General features: G+C 50.1%; 1 protein-coding gene across 4 annotated transcripts in view; it reads right to left on the reverse strand.

Annotated features, from left to right (window-relative positions):
- Nucleotides 1–3,629: 3,629 nt before the first annotated feature.
- NCKIPSD (NCK interacting protein with SH3 domain) overlaps nt 3,630–25,696 on the reverse strand; it is a 54,688-nt gene continuing 32,621 nt past the window's right edge. For 2 of the 4 annotated variants that reach the window (XM_074836135.1, XM_074836136.1), the window contains exons 6-13: nt 19,289–19,459; nt 18,023–18,109; nt 16,464–16,602; nt 11,004–11,084; nt 9,586–9,714; nt 7,587–7,679; nt 5,875–6,047; nt 3,630–5,302 (exon numbers count right to left, since the gene is read on the reverse strand). In XM_074836135.1, coding sequence (XP_074692236.1) covers nt 5,099–5,302; nt 5,875–6,047; nt 7,587–7,679; nt 9,586–9,714; nt 11,004–11,084; nt 16,464–16,602; nt 18,023–18,109; nt 19,289–19,459 — 1,077 coding nt within the window. In that variant the 3' untranslated portion in view covers nt 3,630–5,098. The other 2 variants (XM_074836137.1, XM_074836138.1) reach the window with 2 other exon arrangements.

The raw sequence follows: 25,696 nt of genomic DNA on the forward strand, positions 1-25,696 counted from the left end.
TGGAAAGAAAGTTGCAGGTTTTTCTTCCAGCATCCATGAAAAAACCCTGTTTTTCCAAGGAAAATTCAGTTTGGGGCCCTTGCATCAGGATGGTTCATTAGCACATCAGCCTTGCAACTTAGCTGTTGGTTTGATCTCAATCAACTAATATCGCAGCCTAATCCACTGAAGCTTGTAATAGGCTTAGGAATAACAGGGGTTTACATCCTCATTAGCGTTCAGTTCACTGCAGCGGGGGAAACATCCTTGGCTGCATCCTGTTGAAGAAGAGGGGAGCCTGAGGCAGGGTGGCTGGGGTGCATCTGGAGAAGAGCCATGTCGGGGAGGAAAACACAGTAAATCTGGGAGATGGGGAGATTTAGGATGGGGTAGGGAAGGGCAGGGAGTACATGGGACACACAGTGCCACCATGCACATCCCAGCTCCGGGGGGGCTGCAGGAGCCCCTCGTGCTGCTGTGCTGGATGGGCTGCAGTTCAGGGTGGGTAGGCTGGGAGCAGGGGGACCCCGGGTGCCTACACCACAGCCAGGCTGGGCACTGCCGGCACCCCTTGTGCAGCCTCTATGTAGCTCCCAAAAAGACACAATGTTAACAGCGGGATGGATTCACACCGCAGATGGGGCTTCGCTGCCGGCTCAGCCCTCGCTTCCAGCACTGCCGGAGTCACGCGCAGTCTCCGACGCTCCTGGGGAGCGAAACACGCTCCCACCCTGCGGGAAACCTAACGAGGCTGGGCAAGGTCCCACGGTCCCTTGGCAGAAATGTGAGTGGCTGCTTTGGAGCTGCACACTGCTTTGGACCGTGCAGGCCCTCTGCACAGCAAGGAGGAGGTCAGAGATGTGTTGACCCCTGGGCACAGCAGGTCTGGGGACCTCGAGGGGGTCCAGCTGCCACTGCTGGGGTGGTGCCCTCTGCACCAGCTGTGGACAGGACCGCAGCATCCCACATGCTGCAGCTGCAGCGCTGAATCCTGGTGTCACCAGCGCTTTGCCTCTGCCCGATGTCCCATGTTCCTGTGCTCCCCTGCCAACCATGACCACCAAATGACTCTCCCCCGGCTTCGGTTCCACTGATGGTGACAGATGGTCCCCTATCAATTATCGTTAGTGTAAACGAGGGGGTGGGAAGAGCGCATGCTGCCCACTGATTTGGGCAAGCAGGCTCCCACTCCCAGGGTGGAAAGCGAACACAAAGCAGGGCCTGCAACACGGCCAGCAGGTCCCCAGAGCACCTTGCACCATCCTCACAGTCGGTGGTTCTCTGTACGGGGCTGGTGCCTCCCTTCCACCACCATCAGCCACACAGAAGCCAAGGACTGGCCACCACCCAGGCAACAGCAGAGTGGGCAGAGGCAGCCTGGGCTGAGCAAATGTTTCAGGACCACCATGGGAAATATCAAGCAAGCCCTAGAGCGGTTCTAGCACAGCTCAGCACGTGCCGGAGAGAAATCGCCATGGTGCTTACACCTGGTGGGTGTGGAATTCTAAGCCTCCGGAGAACCTGACACGTTAATTTATAAACTCCATAGGATTCCTGAACATCGGTAATCTGCTACGGTTAACTCCTCAGCCACCACAAAATGCCTCTGGCTTGGCTGGTCCAGCACCAGCACTGTTGGGGCTGTGGCTATGCCAGCCGTGTGTGCGTGGTGCCCTGGGGGGATTTACATTCTCCCCCTCCAGGCCCTTGCACACCTGCCCAAGCCCTCTGGGCACCATCAGGCTTACACCGACCAGCAGAGCAGCCCCGGCCCCGCGCACAGCTTACCCGGGAAACCTTGTCTAATAAAGGGCAGTGCAGCACCCGCGTATGACAGGAACGTGCCGGCTTTGCGCGAGCCCCCGCCGCTGGCTAGATTATACATCACACCTCCTCAAACTGGGGATTTGCAGCCAAGAAACCCAATCAGGAGAGAGGCGATGCTTTTAAAAAATTATGAAGGCTTTCAAGTTTATTTGTTCTAATTACCCAGCTGACAGCTCAGGGGAGGAGGAGAAAATCATCGGGGTATTACTGCCACAAAATAGTAGTAATTGAATCATTCCAGACAATAAAGCAGAGGCGCAGGTCACAGGCAGCGCATCGCTCCTCCCTGCGCCAGCCCCCCAACACCCCTCACTGCTGCACCGCAATAAAAACACACGGATACGAGGCAACACCACTCCAACAGCGGCCTGTTGTGGCTAATGGCAACACAAGCGTGTTCTCTGCACCTGTCACCCGTGTGCAGAGCAGGAACCACTCCTTACCCCCAAGGAGCAGGCTTGAGGGTAATGAGTTTAGGTGCTGCAGTTTTTCCCCTGTGATGTGCGAAGGCCTTTCCTTGGCCGTGGGTGTGGGTCTCCCCCAGGACCCCCCATGTGAGGCTGCTCTCCAGATCTTCTAGCCCTGGCTGCAGTGACAGCACACTGGTGGTACAGGTGGGGTGACGCTCACTGGGCAGCTGGGACATGGGGCGAGGCAGCCCCAGGGACAGCAAAGGCTCAGGGATGCTGAAGGGACCCGCCAGCTCTGCCTGTTCAGGCTCAGCCCAGCCAGGGCTCTGCCAGCCCCCCGTGGCAGGCAGGGTGCTGTCACAAAAGGCTTTGCCCAGGCTGTGCTCCTGGCTAGCAGAGCCATGGCTCCTGCCTGCTTCTGGGCTTCCACCGAGCTCTGGGCTTGTGACAGCCTGGCACAGGAAAGCCCGGGCTGCGTCACTGAAGGCAAGTGCTAGAGGAACATCCCACTGCTGCAGCGGGGCATGAGCCGACAACAAGCCCAAGCAACGCCCAGAGGCAAGCTGAGGTTAGCTCAGGGGGATGTGCACTGAGCAAGGGGGCACAGCAGAGCCACAGCATGGCAGCCCCCATGCACTGTGGTTCCCCCCCAGATGTGCAGCTCGACACACTGTGAGGCTACGACAAGGAGACGCTAGCCAAAGAGGCAAGAGCTGGGACACAGCCCTGGCCATGTTTCTGCAGGCAGCTGTGCTTGGTGCAGCCCCCCTGTTTGAGGGGGTAGAGCCTGCACCTGGCATTTACACCCCTACTCTTGGCCAGGGCTGTAGCCCACTGGCCCCCTGGCTCCCCCCAGCATGCAGCCAGGAGCAGACACCAGCTTCCCTGCTCCCAGCTCGGTGCTCTACCAAGCACCTGCTGCCCTCCCACCACACACTGCCCCTGTCATCCAAGGCACCCCCCAAAGCAGCATATGCAGGGCTGAGGTTTGGGAACAGACACCCGCAGCCAGAGCGTGATTCATTAGCACTCGATACAGACCGTTAAACCCTTGCTACACGGGCTTGCTGCCTCGGCAGCTCTGCTGGGAGCCAGCTGAGGCTGTGCTGCCTTGCGGGAAGCGAATTGCTGAGTCCAGCTCTGCCAAACCCTTAATCTGGAGCAGCGATGCTGGGCAGGCCCCTGGGGGTGATGGCTGTGGCCCTTAGCAAGGGCTGATACCCTCCACCACTCCTTACCTGCCAGCAGTGTGGTAGGAAAACACAATGCAAGAAGCTAAGTGTGGGAAAAACTACTGCATTGCTCGTGTTTGAAGACCCACTGCTTTGCCTTAGTGGGCAGCAGGCATCCCAGCCACCCCCACCGCTTCAGCCCCCCAACAGGATGGGGCAGGCAGGGCTACGTTCACAGGAGTCCAGTTTAAGACATTTTTATTCCTCTGCATGTTACACTTAGTGTTTAAGAAAATACAGGATCCCTTTTGACATTCATACATTTTTACAGGGGAAAAATAGGTTTCTCTACGAGGGTGGTTATTAAGCTTGGGCATTCCCAGGCTGACTTCAAGAGGTCCTCACCTGCCTTGGCTGCCAGGCCAACCCCCTCTGATCCTGAGCATCACTGCCCCACTGCTCAGAGTCTGGGCCTGCAGAGCAGAGCTCGTGTCATCACCTCAAGCTAAAAGAACAAAATACAGTGCCCAGTATTTCCAGTTCCACCTTCCAATAGTTCCTACACTGGATACTGCAAAGGAAGAGCTGGGGACAGGGAGCGACCAGACTGTGCAGATACAAATATCTAAGAGACCCACGTTAGTGTGTGTGACTATCTGTAACAGGGAAACAGGTTAATCCCATTTGCTAGAAACCTAGAAGAAAGATAAATAAGGGTTCCCCACACTCGTGCATAGTCACAAACAGCTACTGGACACCAGGCTCACGCTGCCTCTGAGCGCTGCCACGTGCAGAGGGAGGGCAGCGAGGCAGAGCTACTATGAAGCTCAAGGCAAGAAATCCACACGCTTCACGAACAGAGCACGCCTGCCCACACGCAGCCCCTCTGCTCGGGGCCCCGGGGCAACGCTGCGAGAGAGGAGAGGTGGCAAGCGGCAGCTTTCACTCGGCAGGACACGTCTTTGCGCTGTGTCCGGGCCAAACGCTTCCTAAGGGCAGCGTCACTCGTGGTTGTTACTTCTAGGCTGCCACAGTGTGCAAGAAATTCAGATTTAAACGTCACTATAGAAAGCAGATTGAAAAAAGCAGCTGCTGGGGTAAGACCTCTATGACCCTAGGTGGAGTGTTACCCAGACGCAAAGCTGACGGCCAGAAGGGAGTGAAAGGCTCACTAGACGAGGCGTTAGACAGCGAGCGAGCTACCTCCCCTTGGCAGGGCTGCAGCACATTGGCACTAGCAGCAGAAAACAAAACAGATGTTACAAAAGCTTCTTCCAAGCACCAGCGGATGCCACTTGGTCACTGCAGGGAGAGAGATGCACATGGAAAAGAAGTGACACTCTAAGGCCTTTCTCTTCGGGACACCAGCGCAGCTAAACACCCGCCACCCCAGCTGCTAAGTCCCTCGCAAGCTCTCTGCCCTTCCCGCTAACACCAGCCCCACAAATACCTCCTGCCCGAGTCTTGCAGGCAAACCACGTGCCAGCGCCCACCCCACTCCGACTTCCCCCCCAGCACCAGGCCCCGGGGGCACCCCATGCCCTTTCTGCCGCTGGCGTTTCTAAAGGGCTGGCGAACGCTGTCCCACCCTTAGGCCTCGCACGGAGGGATATAAGGTATGAGCTGTACTGGAAGGGAATGGGGAGAAAGTGTCAACAAGGGACGTTGTCGATCCAAGTGGTTCAAACTCCAGTCCAAGCTGAGGGGCGGTTAGCTGGTACCAGGAGAGATTTCTGGGAACTCCTTATAAATCTCCAAGATGATCAGTTTGTCCATCTGGCACTGCTGGCCCTCCTCCTCCTCCCCCAGGATGCGCTGCAAGATGCCCTGCAGGTCGGAGAGGCGGTGCTGGTGCTGCAGATAGGGTGTGGAGCGGATGATGGCGTGCATCAGAGATAGATACTCCATCCTCAGCTGCCAAGTGGGAGGGGAGACAAAACACAGAGCACAATGAAAGATTTAAAGTGAGATAAACAAGCATGCCAGCCTCCATGACAGCATGAGCACAGGAACAGCTGCTGCTGCACCACCAGCCAGAGAGCGACTCCAGAGGCACCTGCTTTTCCTTAAGGCTCATTAGTAGCTATGGAAAACTCTGCTTTTCCCACAGCAATCCAGTGCTGCTCTTCACCCACTCTCAAACATGTGTGCATCCCCTGCCTCTTGCAACACCAAAACAGAGAGATCCCTCCTACTTCTACTACTCACAGAGGGTCCCTGTTCCCAGAGGTCCTTGGACCTGGTGCAGACCACCAGAAGCCTGGCAGATCTTTCTTCAAACACGCCTTTCTACCACTGTGTGCCAGGCAGGATAAATCCCCACTTCCTCCTCAGCCCCCAAAGTTGATTTGAGCACCCAGAAATGTCGTGCCCACCCCAGGACTCCACTCTTGCCTGCACCAGCAGGCCCCATGGAGGGCCAGGAGAAACATCGTTGCTCTGAGACTGTGCTCCCTTCCCCAATGCCTATGGGTTACTGTGAGCACCTTGTCTCCTGGGGAGAGATCAGCAATCTGCCGCACCAGGATGTCTATCAGGACCATCATGTCTGTGTGGTAGAAGATGCTGGCTGTATCCTTGCTGGCAAAGATGTCCTGCAGAAACTTCAGCACTGAGTGCGGTGGCTGAGGCTGATGCTTGAAGATACAAACCGGATCATCTGGGGGAGGCAGAGACTGTGCTAAGCCACATGCTCCCCGTTGCCCCCCTCCTCCATCTTCAGCACACATCCCTTCATTAGGCCCTACAGGCTTTGGAGAGGAGCTGCCCCTGGCCTCGGCCAGCCACTCCCTGCCTGTGGCTAGCTTTTGTGCCAGCAGACCTTAGTGCCTTGCACAAAGCTGCGTAATCAGGATGGCAGCTCTGCAGGGTACCAAGCAGAGACCAAACTCATTAGTATTAGCATTAATCATTGTTTATGTTTCACCTACCATCCCAGGTGAGAGCTCATTAGCACATCGCCTCTCAGTGCCTCCCCTTTTTGCTCAACAGCTACCACTCATTTTCTCCCTCATTTATTAAGCCTGGCCCAATAACCCCTCTGAAAAGCCCATCAGAGCCTGTACCAGAAACAAGCTTTCACCACAGAGACCAGGCTAGTACCATCCCAGAAGCAAGAAAGAAACACTTCCATGTTTAAATGAGTCACCACATCCTGTTGTCTTCCAAAACACATCCTGGCAGACCCCCAAGAGGGGCTCTCGGACACTGCAGCCCCCCCAACCCCAGCAGTCATCAGGAAGGCGGGCAAAATAGAAGCATCTTCATTAGGTTGTGGCTCCCCTCCTTATTCCCCCAGCCCCTTGCAGTAAGGTGATCCCTGCAGGGAATCTGGCAGGGAAAAGGCTAAACAAAGGCTTTGGGAAGAGGCCAGACAGAAGAGCACCGAGATGCCGGCTGCCCTAAAACTGATATAGTGTGGAGACAGTGATTTGCAACCCCAAAGAGAGCTAAAGCCAGAGTAAGATGAGCTGCAAGCATCACAGATGAGTTATTTACCAGCAAATCAACAAAATGAATCTCAGGCAGCAAAGCCCCTGTGCTCCAGAAGGTATTAGAAAGCACAATAGTGGCATGCAGCACAGGCAGAAATACCTGGCACCGCTCTTCTGTGGAGATCTCCAGCTTTCTAGCAATCTGCTTTGCAAAAGCTCTACACGTACAGTGGATTTCACTCTATGCTTGGAGCAGACACAAAGCTAACCCTCTGCCGGCGATTCTGAAATGGGAAGTTCCACTCTAAGCAGCATTTTGGAAGGCAAGACCTCACTCTGGATCTGTCCCCCGGGGCAGATGATTGCCAGCACAGGCTGAGTTTGTGTGCCAGCGCTGATGGAGTCCTGTCTATCCAAGGACAGAAGTGGCCCAGGACCAGCTTTCCTCCCAGACAAGAGCTTGCCTACATTGCAGCCAGCCACGGCATGAGATGAGGCAGATCTGAGCCAGTACATGGAAACGGCAGCCCTCTCTTCCTAGACGCCATCAGTATCACTATTCTTTGTGCAGCTCCATCCTCAGCAATGCAGCCTGTCACCCTCATAAACTCACCAAGAAGCAGCACGTCCTGCCTGAGCTGACGGCTCCTCAGCTACCTGCATCCCTGACACATCCCACCCCTTAACGAGGACTGGGCTCGTCTCCCCGAGTCACCATTAGCTGCATCCCCTGCCAGGCATGTAATAGTGCCGCAAACACTCACCTCCCCTGTTCAGCAGCAGCAGCAGCTTTTCTGTGAAAGTCTTGACATTCGAGTGCTTGCTTATTGTAGTCATGATCACACTGTGTTCTGGAACTAAGGGAGAAACCTGTTCAGCACATCCCTTTGTTTCCTGAAGACCATGGCAATAAAAAAAAAATAATGGTGGAGGGCTCCTATTTCACAGCAGTGCTCTGGGGAGCTTTGGGGAACCACAGTCTATCAGGGCTACAAAAAGTTTCAGCCCCACAGGGTGGGCAGGCAGGGAGAAGGAAGGTAGAATAAACCTGGAAATAACACATGAAATACTTGGGACTTTGTGCTTTCTATGTGCATCTGATTCACATGTGGGCTCCAGTCCTGCCAGCCAAATGCTGTGAAATACCTTGCAAAGGCTTTATGTTGTCAAACAGTACCTCTGCTCACAACCCTCTGAAGCCAAGGGCTCCACACTCTGCTATATTCTTACTTCATATCAGTAGTGCCCTGCTGGAATTTACTGCCTCTCAAGCTCTCATAAGAAGGGCTGACCAGGTCCCAGGAGCATGCCAGAAGGGAAAAGTTTTTCTTCCCAGCACTTGGCATCGGGCTGTGCAATGGTAGGGGCTGAAGAATTCTTCTACAAAATGTCCCCTAGCCTGCTTTGGGGATGACTTGTGGTAACTAATGTACATTCATCCTAGCAGATCTTATGCATGTGTGTGAGTGTGCACACTCAGAAGCAACCAAACAGCACACTGTGGCTATTTCTGTGGCACAGGGTTGGCAACCCTATAATATTTCACAGGCTGCAAAGTGCTTTAGGATCCTTTATGCTGTGAAGGACATCAGTATGTTTTTAGAAGAGTTTTTGAACTAATGCTGCACCACTTAACTGTATAATAGATAAATCTTGCAGGCAGAGGAATAAAAAATTCAATCTACTAATAAGCAACCTGAACATCATTTAGCATGTTCTTAGCATCAGAGAACAAGTCACTGCTCTCAGCTACATCCCAGGTGGGCAATAATCCCCCAGAAACACACTGCCTGTCATGCATTATTGCCTAATTACTGCAGCCAGGAAGTATATGGGTAAGTGTGAGAAGGGGTAGTGAATGAAAGTAGCAGAGATATACTTAATCAGTCTGTGCAATCAACTTTCACATGAAATTAGAAACTTTCACATAAATTTTAATGAAGCACAACTCAAAATAACAGGTAAATTACTGGACACGTCCTTGCTGCTTTATCCTCCCCTCCCTCCACGAAGCCAAAGATAAAGCCATGAAGCAGAACAAGAGGAAGTCTTGTTGTAAAGACAATTGGAGCAACAGGAGATTTTGGGTTAAGGAGGGGCCTCTCTTGGCAGGACCTTGAACTACTCTCCAATCTTCCAACAACAGGCTTCAAAACTCACAGGCAGCAAGAGGGCAAATGCCCTTCTCTAGGGGTCAGATGTGTTGTCTTTTCTCATGGAGCTCAGGAGGGGAGGACAGAGAACAAGGGCAATCAGGAGAGAGCACAGCTCAGGCCAAAGTTGAAGAGCCTGGCCCCAAAACACAGGCACTGAATGAGCTTCAGGGGGGGCAGATGGGCAAGCAGAAGGTTTGTCAAGACCTACAGAAGGCAGAGGACTTTCTTTCTGGACTGATATTGAGATATACCTGCTGAAGCATCTTCTCTCCTAAATCAGCTGTGCCTATGAGTTAACCCCACTCATGTTCTGCAAGTGCAGTCCAGTAACTGCTTTGATCCAGGCAGTATGGAAGTACAGAGAGAAATCAGCTGGGCTACATGGAGCTGCTGTGCCCCAGAGGGTCAGTTGGTTGGACATGGGCTCTCAGACCCGTTTTTTCCTCTAGGGTTTTGCACAATATTTAAACACAGTGTATTGCCAGAAGCTACAGGAGCTGGAGAGGTTATCATAGCACCATAAAGACCCACTGAGATTCTCCTCATTCTTCACACCCTTACTCCAGACCACTGAAATCCTGCCAAGTCAGAGCAGCACCAAACCAACCTGGAATGTGAAGATTGAAGGCCAGAAGGACGTTGACAAATAAGTCAGGCAGCTGGTCGGTGGTGTCCGAGGGCAGCCCGTCCTCAATCACATCCAGCAGAAACTGCACGAACTGAGAGTTGAGATGTTCTGCACAAGGAGAAAGAAGGGCATTTATAGCACAGTGAAAATAAACCAAGCAACAAGGGACCACGCAAGCCACTTCTCCACGCTTTTATGCTTAAAAACCATTAATGGAGTCCCAGCCTCCAGGGAATTAACAGCCCTGCAAGAGGACTAGACAGACCACTGAAGTGTCTTTGTGTGAGAGATAAGTGGCTCAGAGAACTACCCACAGTGCAGGGGAACGCTGAAAGTTGGTCCCTCACTGGCAATTTTTTGGAGTAAATAAAACACCAAATCCTGTTCCAGCTGTTGTTGCAGCATCACTGCCGCCAATGAAGGCTTCAGGTAGGAAGAGATTTGTATTCTTGACCACCGATTCAATCCATCTATTTAAAAAAAGTAATCATCCAGATCATTAGTAATAACCCATTTTTCAATTTAGCTATTAGGAAAGCTCAGGAGCTCATGCAAATAAGTCCACCTGCAGAAAATAATTGCCAGGGTTACACGAGGAGAGAAAAGCAGGAGGTGTGGAAGCTCATTCCACAGTCTCTACTGCACCAGCTTAAATCTAGTATGTATTTACTGGGGTGTTAAGGTGAAGCTGCTAAGGAGATGCTTACAAAAATCTCTACTGCATTTCTAGGAAAACTGAGCCCAGAGTTTCCCAAATACAGGGAACATAACATGGCCTGGGGAAAGAGTAGGCAGGCAGGGCTTTCTGGCTGAGGTTGGAGTGAAAGGGCAGAGGATAAAATAGGCAGATCTGACACGTTTGTACTTCCTTACTGACCGCTATACCCTTAATTATCTCTGCTTTCCCTAAGGGCTTGAAATACACAGGGCTGCACTGTCCTGTTAGAAGGGAGATCAGGAAGAGGCCACATTATGCAGCTGACAGCTTTAGTGGGCGTTCATGGAGTGATCTGGGCTCTCAGCCTCATCAGCAGACAGAATGTCTCCGAGGCAAGTAAGAGAGGTGCGTGCTTTCACGCAGGGCAGAGGTAAAATAAAATGCCACTTAGTCAGAGCAATGGGCAAATCCACTCCTTCTGCAGCACGGCATCAGTTCTCCACTGCTCTAACCCAGATTTGTGCTGCTCTCTGGAAATCTGGCATCTCAGCCTAGAGTTCTGACAGCCAGGCTCTACTGATAAAGAGCAGACCCTGCTCTTGCCCTGCTTGTGCTGGGCTTTCCCCCTAGCTGCCTCCACCCTAGCCACGGGGACAGGTCCTGTCCCTGTGTCTGCTGGTGTGCCCCAGGTGTCCCACCATCAGTTCTGCTGTCCTACCAAGCCGTAAGCTGCTCTTACCGTAGTGATGATACGGCAGGGGCTCCCCCATGGAGAACATCATTGCCAGCACCAGTGCAGAGTAGCACATCTTTTGATGATCTGCAAGATAAAGGTCCTGCTATTAGTTCTTCTGAGGATGTTCCCCAGCTGCGGCTGGGCAGTCACACATTTAATACAGACATTTAACACTGATTAGACTGCTCCTCGTTCCTGTATTTACTCAGCTATAAGGGTGTTTTTTCCCCTGTTTAAGCACACCACACACCTTCTGTGCCATGCGTTTCCAAAGCAATGTAAAAATAATCACAACAAGAATTCTTGATTTTTTCCTCTCCACTTAAAGAGGATCTGGGCAAACTTGATCTGAATAATTAAAAACCGCCCCTGCACAGTCCCAGGACACATCCCATAGTTATGTAATTACTGAACCCAGAAAAAGCATCCATCTGGCCACCTCAAAATACTGACTGTTCCAACCAACACCACCCCCGGACAGCTACGCTGCTTGTTACTGTCTCTGCACTGCTCTACTTTCACTACCTCAGCTCTGCCTGGAGGTATAAAAGGTCTCTGGGGAGACCAGATCACTGCTCACGGCTCGGACTGTGCATCTGCCCACCTCCCAGGCCACACGTGTCTCCAGCATTAATACATCCCGCAGCCTGCTAGTCCAACACAATTTTTGTTGGCAGCAGCTGTACATGAATGCTCCACAGAACCACAGCCGGTGCCTTTCCTGCACTGTAATTAATGGATACACCTCAATAGCTATTTGCAGAAGCAAAGAGAGTCATGGAATAGGATCTATGTCATCATCAAATATAGCCTCCATCCAGTTCAGCAAGTCTGAAGATGATCGGAAAAGGAGCATTATTTTTATAAAGTAGGTTACCACACATACTGGCTAAATAAAGTTCAGCTATATCTCCCAGAAAGAGCCTAGGGACACTTGTTACAAGGAAACTGAGGCTGTATTTATAAAAAACTGACCAAAACTACTTTTCATTAGAGGAAAAAGTCCCTTCAGTGTATGATGCTTCTCCCAACATACTGTTTCCTTGCATGACACATGCGGGTTCCAGAACCTCCTCAAAACTCTTTAAGACATTTCACTTCTCTATGCACAAATCAACCCATCTCTAAGCACCTGCACCCTGCAGTTTGGTTTTGACTGCACAGACTGACACCTTCACTGTCGCCACATACTCCTGGACTTGGCCAAAGGACTTGCAACACTTGGCAGCTCTTAGATTTACTGTTAGCACAGGGGGAAAAATGCTAGTGAATCATTCCAGCCTTGTGCCCCGGGAAAGTCAGCTCTGTGAGCAAAGCCTCTATAAACAAAGAACATGCAGACTTTGTCAGAGCTCCACAAGATGCCAGAGTTTTCAAATAGCAAATACTTTAAGTAAATATAGATCATTTGGGGCTTAACCAGAGATACTACAGCATTAACAAGATTAAGAGTTTGTAGGAGAGCGCTCTAGACCATGTGGCAGCAAAGGAAAGCTGGAAACTGCTGTTTACTCTTGGTAAACAGAGAGGGAGGATATTCAATGACTTAAATATAATTCATACTTATATAAGAAGCTCTCAGCTATAAGGTGTCAGTGATGCCAAAGCTCACTGTAGCAGAAAAAAGAATCTGACAAACTGTTCCCACACAACTTCTTCATTCTTCCCTCCACAGCTTCAGGAGCTGGGTATCAGAGGCAGGATACCGCAGTAGGTAGACACATGGACCTGCTGTTCCCATGTTCCTTGTAAGGCTTTCATGAACAAAACGTTTTCCCTCATCACATCAGGAGCAATGAAATAACGATCTGAAACCAGAAGCCACTGATAAACGTGTGGTTGTAGCAAATATGGAGGAAGAGATTAGAGATGGGAGGGGGGAGGGTAGTTTTACATGTCCTTGGCCCATCTGCCATGAACTGATGTCCATTCATCCTGGTTGACAGCAAACTCCACTACTAGGTGGCAAATCTTGTTGTATTTGCCTAAGGATGCTGAATCAAAGGAAGGTGAAACCAGTCAGAAAGCTGAACTCAGGGCAAATCCAGATTAACCCAGTGCACTCACTCAGCACAGACTTCACGAGTGTCTCAGCTGCAGCAAGACCCATCCAAGACTCACCACACTGAAGAACGGAGTAACTGTCAGTCAAAGTACAGCTTTTTTTTTACTTCCAGAGCAGCACCAGTGGCTTCAGAAAAGTAAATAGCATTAATACAACTCTCCTGAAGCAGAGGAACTCTGCTGACGACAGACTGCTAAGCATCCCTCAAGTGGCCGTGAAAGGCAGGACAGATGTGGCTGTTTGCCCACCAGACTGCATCTCCAAAGTCTGCTGAGGTACTGGTTAAGAAAGCTGCTATTGTGTATGAAAGGTATTTCTCAGAGGCCTTCAAAGACTTTGCTTCCAACCTCTAAGCACAGCAGTGCAAAATCCAGGCACTGAGAGCAGACACAACTGTCTACAACTGAAGCGAAAAGAGCCCAACAGCTGACTTGCATGTACGCTGAGCTGCAACAAGGGAGAAAGTCACGATTACAGACTGGATTATCCCCGTCTGTTTTCTTTGGAATTGTTCTGGCTAATTCTGCCTCGCTGTGGCTTATTATAAGCTCTTCTAACACTGATAGATGTGCAGGCCAGCCACAGCAAAGGGAAGTGGCTGTCCAGAAGCAATAAGACCCAAGCATCTGGCAGAAGAACTGGCCAGCAGCCAACATGTCTGCATCAGCCCCAGCGTAATGTGCCTTCTCATCAAAGGCACCCAGCATCCACACACAGAGCTTCTGCCTCGGCTGCTCTTCAGTAACAAGCCAGGAGGGATCCCACAGAGCTGCTGCAGCCAGTTCAAAGCTCCCCAGTTGCTTAGTACTGGCACCGATTGCTCTGGCCCCTGTCATCCACAGAAGGGATTAGCTATTCCACGGTATGTCACAGATGAGCTGCTATTCCCCAGTTTTTAGTGCCAAAATAAGCTCAAGTTGTTCTAGGATTCAAGGTCATGTTTTCACACAAGGTACCGCTTGCCATTTGCTGGCAGAACAGAGAGCAGTAAGCACCAGAATGGCAGGAGGGAACTACTAATGCCCTAAAACACCTCTGAGGAACAGGCACGTTTGGGTCAAGGATGGTTACTTCTCTGTAGCCCTGCTGTGAAGACCAAGAGGACTAAATGCCACACAGATGACATTTGTGCAAGCACCTGCCACAGGCTTAGCACGAGGAAGGCAGCACAGGATCAGGGCACTGATTTGGGAGGCTCCTGTAACCAGAAGTGGTCTGTCAGCAAAGGACAAGCAGCTTTTCACACTTTGACTGTACTGCTTATGTATTACAGCAAGGAGGGGAAAAACATCCCTCACTTTGAGACAAAGCTAGGGAAAGAAGAGATGCTGCAGAGCTGCAGGTGGGCAGTTTGGAGGACACAGCAGAGCCACTTTTCACCCACTTCCACTGCAATGCTTTTTAGGTCCCCAAAGCAGAGCTAACACTTGCTAGGAGATATGCCTGCTTCAACCAGAAGTGCCACGTGGAGATCAGCAAAGTCATGTAGGTCAGAGCTGAATGCTCCATCATGTCAAGAGCCTGAGTTAGCTGTGCTATCTGGGATGACACAGCCCCTGGCAAAACGCCCTGGACAGCAACACTGTGACCAGGCAAGGGATAAGAAGGGCAACCAGCCCTCCCTGCACAAAGGCAGTTTGAGGAACAGAGCAGGAAACTGAAGCCTGTTTGGGCATGGTACAGAAAACGCTCAACTGGAGACAATCTATGGATTAATGACGGATGCATGATAAAGTTTATTTTTGGCAGCACAAAATCAGGAGTAATGTTGCCACAGAAGCACAGTCATAGTCCCATAACCAAGTATGATTTGCTTCTTGAGCAGTAAAATCTCACCCCAGAGAAGAAGTTTCTCATGCATAACCAGATAAAACACCAACAGTGTGGTAAGTTCACTACATAGACTTGAGAAGCAGCAGTAGCACAAAGAGAAAGCTCAGCCAATGCAGGCGTAATGAACTTGGTCCCACACTACACCACCAGTGCTTTGCCCTGCCCCGAGCTGAAACATTATTTTTCAGGCACTCCTCACCTTTGAAATGCCTGCACTTCAAAGCATCTAAGCAAAGACGAGCACAAAGACTTCTGCAACAGGCTTTATTTTCACCCCTTTCCAGATTAGCCCCATCATCCCTGTCCACCACACAGTCGGGTTGGCACAGTCTGTGGTGGGATGCTGGGAACAGGGACTTCTATTATGCACATCCAAGATGGTCATCTTGGACATTTACTTGGCTCACATCAAATGGATGTGACTGTCCCTGTTCTGTGCAGACTTGTCAATCCCTACACAATCTCATCACAAAATTATAGTTCTCCACAGCTCCATGACGCCCGCAGCAAACCAACAGGCTACACACTGCAATCAGGGCAGCAAGGCTGGGGCTCTTCTGATTTGATCCACGTGGTCACTCAACAGCTACTGTAATTGTGGGTCATGATTAGTAGAAAACAATTGATTTTCAATATCCCTTTAAGGGAAAAAGTAGTATATGCCACTGCCAGCACTGGTGACCTACAGGCTGACTCCAAAATGGGGAGCAAAGCTGTGACTGCCCAGGGCCAGGCATGTGTGGGGACCTGGAATGGATTGTCACAGGAGTATTACTACACGTTTACCTTGTTCTTGGGCTCTTCCTCAGCATCTGCTCCTGGCTGCTGGGAGATAAAGGACACTGGGCTAAGCAGGAGATCTGAGGGACAACGCTAGCAAAATCTGACCACTCCACCACCACCGAGCATTTGAGCACATGGAGCTCAAAGGACAGGAAGGGCGTTCCTGTTAATAGCAGGGACAGCTCATCCTAACAAAGGGAGCAGGAGCATGATGTAGAAGGAACATGAGGGTGAAGTCTAGGTATGGAAAGCAAAATGCTGGGGAAAGCAGGGCTGTGGCAGTATCCTGCAGAGGACCAAGGCTGCAACTTTGTTAACAGCACTACCATCTCCCTTGGTACAGCGGTGGAGAGAGCTTTAACCAGCACACATCTCACTCATCAGCAAGAAACACTGCAAAGATCTGGTGTAGAGTGCTGAGAAAAACTGCATATAAGAAGCTGCAAAGATCTTCCTTGAGATCTGCAGGTGTCTCTTGTCAGCATCATGAAACAAAATGAACAGCTTAAAATGTGCTTTAAGACATCTACAAGAAGCGATGCAGATCATTACTGGCATGTTCAAAAGCTAGAGGGCCTTGCACAACTGGACTGAAACATCCCCTCCCCTGCATTCTCCACTTACAGATGTAATAACCTGAACAACTTCAAAACCAGACACCATTCTCCCCAGAGCACTGGGCACATAGAACAGTCAGGCAGTGAGGGGCTACCAGTGCTGCCATAAATCATCTCATGAAAAGACACGTTCCTGGGGACCTGGGTACAGCAGCGCTGGCTCACCTTGAGTGTGAGTCTGCATGTCCCGGGCCAGCTCCATCGGCAGCACAGAGTTTACAAGCGTTGAGATGACTGCAGCGTCCAAGTTGCACATGGCTCCAAAGCACTTCAACAGCAGCAGCCGTAACGGCACCCTGTGCTCCTGCAAAAACAATTTAGTAGATGAAATGGCGTCCCAGATGAGGGCTCACTCTAAGGCAGAGACAACTGGCTAGAAGTTCCTGCTGTTGGGAAGCTACAGACCCTCCCAGTGTGACTCTGAACCCAGAAGATCTATGAGCTTTAACAACAGCATAGGAGTCATTTTACAGTAATATTCAGCGCTGGGCTGCCTACACGCTGTTGGCATGTGTGGTCTGAGGGCATGCAGCAGCCAGAGCTCAGATCTGAAATGCCCCACTTCATTCACTAAATATAATACAAATCAACTACCTATACCCATCCCCAGCAAACAGAGATTTAATTTGCTGGGTAGCCAGGATTCTCTGAGCACAGTGAACTTTTTGCGAATGCTGCTCTGGAGGAGGTTTTCTGACAACACAATATTTGCAAACCCTCTTCAGCATGTGATGGTTAATGAACAGGATGGGAGCAGCTCCTCTCCTGTGAAGCTGTTGGGTTTGTGCTGGGAGCAGAGGCTTTTGGGACATGCAGGGATTTCAGCAAAGATGATGCTCAACCTGCAGCTCCCCACAGGAGCTCTGGTGCTGGGGTAACCTTCATACTCCAGCTTCAGCCAGCAACACCAGGGTTCAGAGAACGTAAGTGTGCCAAGGCCTGGCATTAGGCATGACAGCAGCCAGGACAGGAGAGCCAACTGCTCTCCACCTGGTCAGGCTTCCTTGAAGAGAAGAGCAGGCTCCATTATGCCCAGCCTGCCTTCCCACTGCTCCCAAATATGCTACAGCCCCCTGATGCTGAGCTCTGGGTTTAGACACAGAAGTGCCAGATGAAAGCTAAATGCCACAAGGCTTGATGTGCTGTAGCTGGGGACTTAGGAACAAGATGGGGACAAGTTTCCAACCCCCCCAGACTCCTACAACAGCACATTCCAGGATGGAGTGGGGTGAAGCAACACTGCATAGGCATTGAAGGCAAAACTTCCATTTCTTCCTCTGAATGCTGATTTCCTTCCTCACTCGCAAGGCTTCTACTCACAATCTACTTTCCTAAACAAAGCTATTTACTAATGCACAGGAGTGCATCAATTAAAAAAGGAGTGGTCCAGCCTGTCAGCTTTCCCAAGGTATCCTTGGAAATCCTTTCTCTAGATATTAGCAATGCTGATTCTGTCCCTCAATGGAGCTAATAAAAGCAGCAAGCTTTATCCTTCACACCACTAGCTACTGCTTCAAAGTCTACAGCATCCTCTGCTCTTCCACACAACTTGCATACATAGCACTGGCATTAGCCAGCATGCAAAAGGGATGTGCTGCAACTCCATCTAGTTCACAGAACAGCCCTATCCAGGAGGAACATCTTACATATATTCATCAACCCTGCTCTTTTGCATCTTCAGGGAAATGTCAAAAAGAGAGATTTGATGCATTCTGTCACCTTACCATCTGATAATATGCCACAAGGGACAGGACGGATTCAAACTCATTCTTCTTGCACATTTTCTTACAAACTTCTGGGTCTGCATCTGTCTGGAAGCAGGAATGAACAGGTCAGCCCAGTGGCACATCAAAACAGCAAGGTGCCTGCTGCAGGGACCTCAAGAGAGGCCAGCTGCATTCAGATCTCAGTAGCCCCAGCCCAACCATCTCACAATGAAACTGAAGGAAGAGCGCAAAGACAGCTCAAGAACTGCCACCCTACAGATTCTGCAAAGTGAATTCTTGAGAAACGTCTCTGCCATACAGCATGTCTCGGGCTGAAAACATCTAAAACACCCATGACCCGAGCAGCACCTTGATGAGTGCATCATGCAATTAACAAAGGGCAGCTCCAGCACTGTTCCCATCCTGAGATGTACTGTACATCTCCCACTCCTAAATTATGAGGAAATGGTTGCACAAAATCCCCCCCTCTGCCTTGCCCTGCAGGCCCACAGCGAGGCGGCACAGGCCATATGTTGAGTGACAAAGATACTGGCATTTATCACACAAAAAAGTATCTGTTCTGCTTATGTCAGAACTGGAGAGCAACACAAAAGAGCAAACCCCACACTGGCACCCATAACACAGACCATGTCACCGCACTGAGCGGCAGCTCCCGTATCATCACGCTTCCTCTACACAGAAGGGGTGTACATGCTAGCGACAGCACCGGGACAGTATTTGCTACTGCTGCTCACTACAGGGATGTACTTCTCCTGTACACACAGATGTGGTGAGATACTTTATATTTGCTCACAAAAATAGCTTTGAAGCTCACTTTCAAGACAACCGGAGTTTTCTTTGCATTTAATGGGCCTCACCCCGCAGGTACTTCCCAGCCACAGAGGATGTTTGAAATCGAAGACATTTCATATGGGCCTAGGAGTGCAAAACACTCACAGCAAACTTCTAGGTGTCCGCAGGGTGAGAGTTTGTAGTTTTGGAGGTGAGGGTTTATATTCTCCTGTGATAATATCACAGCTACCATGAAGGACAGTTCTGTAACTCTTTTCAGAACAGCTCTATAAGGTGGTGTGGAAGGCAGTTCAAGAGCACTGCAGGCCCTAGGCAGGAGGGCAGGGCATCACACTGACAGTAAGGGATGCGCAAGAAACCTATGCCCTCCAAAACAGCAGACCCGATGGCAACACAGGGGTGAAGGAGGTCAGAAAAAAGGAACTTCACCAGGACTGTCTGCTTTGCCTATAAAGAGAAAAATTTACTCACCAGGATGCGAAGCAGCTCCTCCAGGTAGCAGCAGATGACATTCTCATCCTCATAGAGTGCCCAGCTGCGCTGCTGAGCATCGTCCTTGTGCCTGGCCAGATCTGCAAAGATCACCTCCAGCCGCTGCTCGTCATGGCAGATCTGTCCTGAGGGCAGCCCCGCACTCAGATTCTGCACAACAGCAAAACCACTGGTTAGTGGGGTCCTGACAGCTAGCTGTTGTCTGGGTGCCTGTTTCCTCTAATCTTTGTCTCAGGACTGGCAGCTGACCTCATTCAGTCAAGAGCTGGCAGCAAAAAGACAGCAAGTTTTAAGACACATGTTATTTCAGCTCTCATACTTTTGGGGTCTCTACCCGCCTCCCTTCCTTGCACAGCTAATGCAGTGAATGAATCAAAATAGGTGCCAGAACTGGTGCATGGTCTTAAAGTCTTTAAATCCAAGATGCCACCATCCTGCTGGAGCATTACCTGTCTTCTGAGGATGTTGAAGAACCCAAGAAACCTCACTCAAACAAAGCTATAGCCCTTTCTTCTTACTGCTTTTAGTAAACCAAAGGCTGATCCAGGCAAACCAACATTCGCGAAGCCGTAAGAATTTGTACCCGAGTCTTTCCTAGAACACATAATTGTAACCTCCTAGCACACATGCACACCACAAACTCCCCCACTTCCCTTCGCAGCAAACCAGAGGGTGTTTCCAGAACACCACCAGCTGCCCGCCTGCCCTGGGGAGGGAAAACCCTGCGGTAAGGGGAATGCCAATGTCCTGTAAGAGAGGAACTTAAGGCAAGAAGCCAGCTCAGATGACCACAGCCCTCTGCACATTTCAATATACTTAAAGCCCAAAATGCTTGGCCAGAATCCTATGCTCAGTGTCAGCTAAACCCTCATTCACCCTTCCCACAGGGCAACCAAAGATGCCACATCTATCACAAAATCAGTCCAGTGCTCCAAGAGCATGGGGCAACCCAACCGCAGTGAATCCAAAGGGACTCTATTACCTCCCCACAAAACAAGTAAAACACTGCTTTCCTTCTGGGTGCAGGCACTGGACAGGTGTTCGGAAGCCCTTCAGAGGACACACTGTAGACTCTAAAAAATCATTCTGAGAATGAGGAAAGCCAAACCAGCCTGGCATGGGCCAGGACCACTGCCAGGCAGTGGCTGAGCACAGCTCCAGGCTCACCCCCAGTAAAACAGATGTGTCCCGGGACACAAAACCACCACACTGCACAACTGCCTCCAAGAAGTAGTTCCCTTCACTGCCCCCTCCCTCCAGACTGAAAGGGACAGATCTTCCTTTAATCCCTGACTCGGGAGCAAATGCTTGCATGGTACTCTACATGTTAACTGCTCAACACTAGGTCTGCCATCTTCTGCAGCAAGGACAGGAACCAATTCATCTTGGGCTGCTCTGGTTCTGCTTTCTTCCAAACAGGAGAGCTCAACCACCATTCACAGCAGCTCTGAAGCTTGTAGCTACAATGCAGACTGACTCAGCAAATCTTACTGTACATACTCCTCTCAGACTGCTGTCATCTGCATCCCCAGCACTTCCACCTCATACATAACCCTTGCCATGAAGGCCTTAGTCTTCAGTTGCCTTTCCTACACTTTTCCTCTCCTTCAAGAGAGGGGAGTAGTCAGGCAGCAGTTAACCAGCCCCAACAGCTGCTGTGGTCTGCGATTTAGGATAACCCTCTAGGACCCAAGTATATCATATGAACTACCTGGTTTCCTGAAAGCAGGGCAAGAAGGGGGGACAAGCACTGGTTATAGGTGATGAGCCCAGCTGGCACCATTAAGAGAGTGTAAGGACTAATTTACAGAAGAACCTAAATTATATACATAAGGGTTTGGCATCAGTGACAGCAAGCAGCAGCAGATCAGCAAGATGGAACAGAATGGAGCTGAGAAATTCAAACAACGGGGAAAACCCACTCACTGAGACCAAGCCCTTAATTTTTGGATGAAGCTGTCTTGCAGCGTGCAGTGACAAGTCATGATCATTCAGGGTGAAAAGGCCTTTACCACTACCAGTCAGGACACCCTGCTACTGCACAGTGTCTTCTGGAAACCTGGAGAAGACTTAGTCCTGTCCTGGCACAGCTCCTTCCAACAGGCCGGCCGTGAGGCCGGGAGCAGCAAGCCTTTAAAGACCTTCACATTACAAGCAGAGCAGAATGATTTTGTACGGAGACACGAGCCCACGTTTTGTGTCAGTGCAATGCACACACAGTCGCACACCCACGACACAAGCAGTTGGCGTCACGCAAGACTGCCAAGTGTAGGAGTGGCACCTTCCTGCACATCTTCAAACCTCCAGCTCTTTCTAGGAAAACCACTCCAGGTTTAACAGTAACATCTTGTCTGCTTTATTAGAGACAGAATTGTTAGTAATTTGCTTTGGGGTATTTGGGGTATGAACTAATTAGGACTTCAGTACTTTAATTGTATAACAAAAAAGTATTCTTGTTGTCACTGCTCATTACATAATTTTTGTTAGGCAGGTAATGAAGGAAGGAGCATGCTGTTTTAACACAAGCCTCTCTATGCTCTTAAAATTTTGGAAAGCTGTGGATGGCTAGCAGAAAACCAAGTAACCAGCTGTGAGAGAGGACAGCAGCTTTCAGGAGCTGAGCACAAACACAGGAGAATCTCCCACTGAATGGTGATTTATCACAGAAGCAAATACGTTAGTTAAGAGATTCGCTTGGTCTTGCCATCTCCTCCTCTCCTTAGGAGGACCTACAACACTGCAGTGTCACCTGCCTGTCCTCATATGTCCCAGCTGCTTGGGAGAGGGTTCTCTGTTTATGTACTGACTCACATCCTCCTCACCAGAGCAGTGCAGGGCTGGTCCTACCTCAGTCCACTGCTGGGATGTCTTTTTGGATAAGCATTTTAATGAGTACTCGTTTTAATGATCACTCTCTTCAGCCTCTTATCACTAATCTGCTTCCTCCAAGCCTTTATCTGCAGCCCTTATGGCTCCTAATGGACTTGGATGAGATCAATCCATTAACAAGCACTTCAATCCGACTGGTATAACTACACCACGCATTGTCTCAGTGCACTCTCAGCACCATTCTCAGCCCTCCCACCACCAGGGTCAGGTCTCTGCTTATTAATCTTGGCAGCTACTTCAACCTGCAGCTTTGTCATATGGTCGTTTCCAGGAATCTGCCGGAGAGCTCATAAGCAGGAGGTTGTTTCAGTATTTCTAACAATGCTGCTTTGCATTATCTTGCTGTTTCAAATAGTTCCCTCCTCCCAGCCCAGCAGAACAAACTGCTGTAGAGATTTGTTCCTCCTGAGCAGCCCAAAATAATTTTGGGAACCTCATCGCACCCATACTGCTCAGAGGTGGTCATACCTGTCATGAAAACCCGGATGCTCTCCTGCCAAGCTCTTCCTCTCATTTTTGCCTTGCCCCCTCCCATGGCTCCCTCTCCACCACGTCAGCAAGCGTGGTGGATCACCAGTGCCATGGATATACACACCTACCAGCAGTTTCCCTCCAGATGAGCCCAGATTTACCTTGGGTCAACCATATAGCAGCTTTTTACACGCATTTCAGGGGTCTGGTCTGGGAATTCCCCCCTCCTCTGGACAGCAAACCATTCCCACTACAGCACCATCTATAAAAACCAGGCTACTAACACTGCTCTCAACATACACAGACTGGCAGGCTTCTCAGCAGTCACTAAACCAGATGAAACATGGTGCAAGAGAGACGCCTGACTTGAGCTGAGCCAAGCTCTGCAGGGCAGGCCTTTCACACACATTCTTTTGGCAGCAGCAGGTCTGCTCCCGGCCGGACACCCTGGGATACAGCCCTGTTGCGGGGCAGGCCAGCTCTGTGGGGAGGCAATGCCCACTGTGCACAGACATGTGGGGTGTCACGGGGAGAGAGACGAACTCTGCTTTCATCCACTGCGTTAGCTACACTTCAGTCAGGTGTCTACAGCCTTCGTTTTTCAGGTGCCCCAGCCACCTGCAGCCCAATGCCCATTTGCTCCATGGATGTGCTCAGCAGTGGTGCTCTCTGGATGAGTGTGGCCCATCTACAGCTGAACTGAGACGGCTGCGTGTGAAGACTCTGGCACAGACCTTCATAAAGGCTCCTGTAGCAATTAGTGAGCAAAGGACTTGCCTAAGCACTAATGCATTCCTCCCACCCTCCAGACTCACTTTTGTTACAGTATTACACCACGGAGGAGCCCTGCATAGGCACCCTAACAGCCCAGTTGAAGGACTCAGCCTTGAAAGCACTCACCCTGCCGACCTTCCCATTGTCCCACGCGAGCAGAGGGACAAAGCTCCCGCAGGGAAAAGCTGAGTCTCAGAGTAGCATTTGTGTCTTGTCAAAAGCAATTGTCCTTTAAGCAAAGCCAAATCAATGAATGAACAGGAACTGCAGGCAAAAGGCAGCCCATGTGGATTCAGGGGAAGGAGAGGGAGCTTGGTCATGTTAGCAATGAGGTCTGTCAAGGCTTGTTGGGGACAACAGGCAGCCACCAGGCAGTGGTGATGGGCAGCTGGGAGCAGGTCAAAGCCCAACACTAGAGCACAAGGGAAACCCCCTCCAGAAATACGTCACCTCCCACACCACCTTCCTAACTTGTTCCTCCATCTCCAACACATCCAAGAACTGTTTGACCCCACCCAGCAGCAGGGGCTGATCTGCAAAACCGAACTGAATTATGCACCTCTGTCAGCTGTTTTCAAGCTTAAATCTAAGGCAGCCCAAAATGGGTCTGAGTCACAAGTGCAACACAGCAATGCTAATTTAATAAAAAGCAGATAAGTGATTTCTAAGCACTCCCTCTCAAGGTGTAGCTAGCTTGTGTATTAGGCAATTTTGCTTGCCTCACACTCAGTTTAATAAATCCTCAAATCGACCTCCCTAGACAAGATGTCTACAGTACTACCCCCTCCTCTCAGACAGGAGATAACTCAGCAGAGCTGAAGGCAATAACATATCACCAATACATACTAATCCGAGTGATTCTCTAGATGCTTGAAAACCAGGCAGCATCTATATTATCTTTGGTTATGTCCAAATTTCACATGAGTTCCCATGAAAGCCAGCTCCAGTTTAGACAGTCACTGCAGCAGTGCCTTTGAAAAGAGGTTTCATTTCCCTTTGCTCATCTTGCCCAGTCACCATGCCACGCAGCAGGAACCGGCTCAAGGACAAGAAGAGGGGCCATTTCTGAGGCCAGGCCAAAGCCTGAGACGGGGAAGCCAACTTGGCACGTTTGTGCCTGCAGATCAGGCCTCCCCAAGTAGTACGGTACCTCTGAAGCATCTTTCCCAAGGTGTGAGCACCTCAGCACCCTCCTTGTCTTTGTTGTTTCCACAGCGTAGCCTTGTGTTACCTCTCTAAAAGCAGGAGCATGATGTTGTCCCAGCAGAAGCGTCTTTTGTTCTCTTGAAAGTGAGTGCCTGGGCTGACTCTGTGCTGGAAGAGCAGCAAGGTAAATAAGAGCGAAGTGCCACTACAATTCAACCTTCAGAAAGCACTGGGGATAGAAGCAAGGTAATGGATTCTGGAATTGTTTTAGTAAACCAGTGATCTGACTTCAAATTAAGACTGGAATAGGAACAGAAAGGATGTAACTAATTAAAGAATGTGATACAAAAGGTTGAAGCAGGTATGATATCTACCATGAGCAGACCAAAGCTTTAAATCAAAGCTGATCTCTTGCTCTGTTTTAAGAGGTGGAAGAAAAACCGTGAAAAATACACAGAAGAGGAATTGATCACGTATTTGCACGGATTGGGGTGTAGAGGGATTTCAGAAGTTACAAATTAAAGAAAAAAAGCCCTTGACTTAGAACTGACGACTCAGCAACAATTCTACACAGAAACCCCTGAGATCGTGGAATGATTTGGTATAATGAACACCACAAAGTCAACAATTATAATTTGTACTGTTAAACTATGCTAGTGAAACTACAGCAGTACAGCCACCCCACAATTACACGTGACTGCCCTTTCAACTGTTAGAGCTGGTCTTCTACACCAGGTGAACAACCTCATCTGGGACCAGCAGATGTATCAGCAGAGCTGTATCTTCTGCGTGGGACGTTCAGGAAAAACACACACCACAACCACAACATTTACACCTGAGCACTGTGCAAGCCCACCCAGGCTCCGCTTCTGAAAGTGGTACCACTCAAGATAGGTATGATGAGGTATTATGAGATGGGACAGGACCTTCCTGCTCTGTCTCCATACAGTACCAGGCATTTTTAAGTCCCGTGGATGTTCTAGATGACAGATACCATATCAGTTACGAGTAGATCCCTACTCATCCCTGCACCAGCATCAGAATTTCTCCCCATCTTTTTCAGGCTGGTCTAAGCAATAGCTGTGAAATTGAGGTTTTCAAATCCTC

Source organism: Strix aluco, chromosome 11, assembly GCF_031877795.1.
Source record: "Strix aluco isolate bStrAlu1 chromosome 11, bStrAlu1.hap1, whole genome shotgun sequence".
Taxonomy (NCBI): domain Eukaryota; kingdom Metazoa; phylum Chordata; class Aves; order Strigiformes; family Strigidae; genus Strix; species Strix aluco.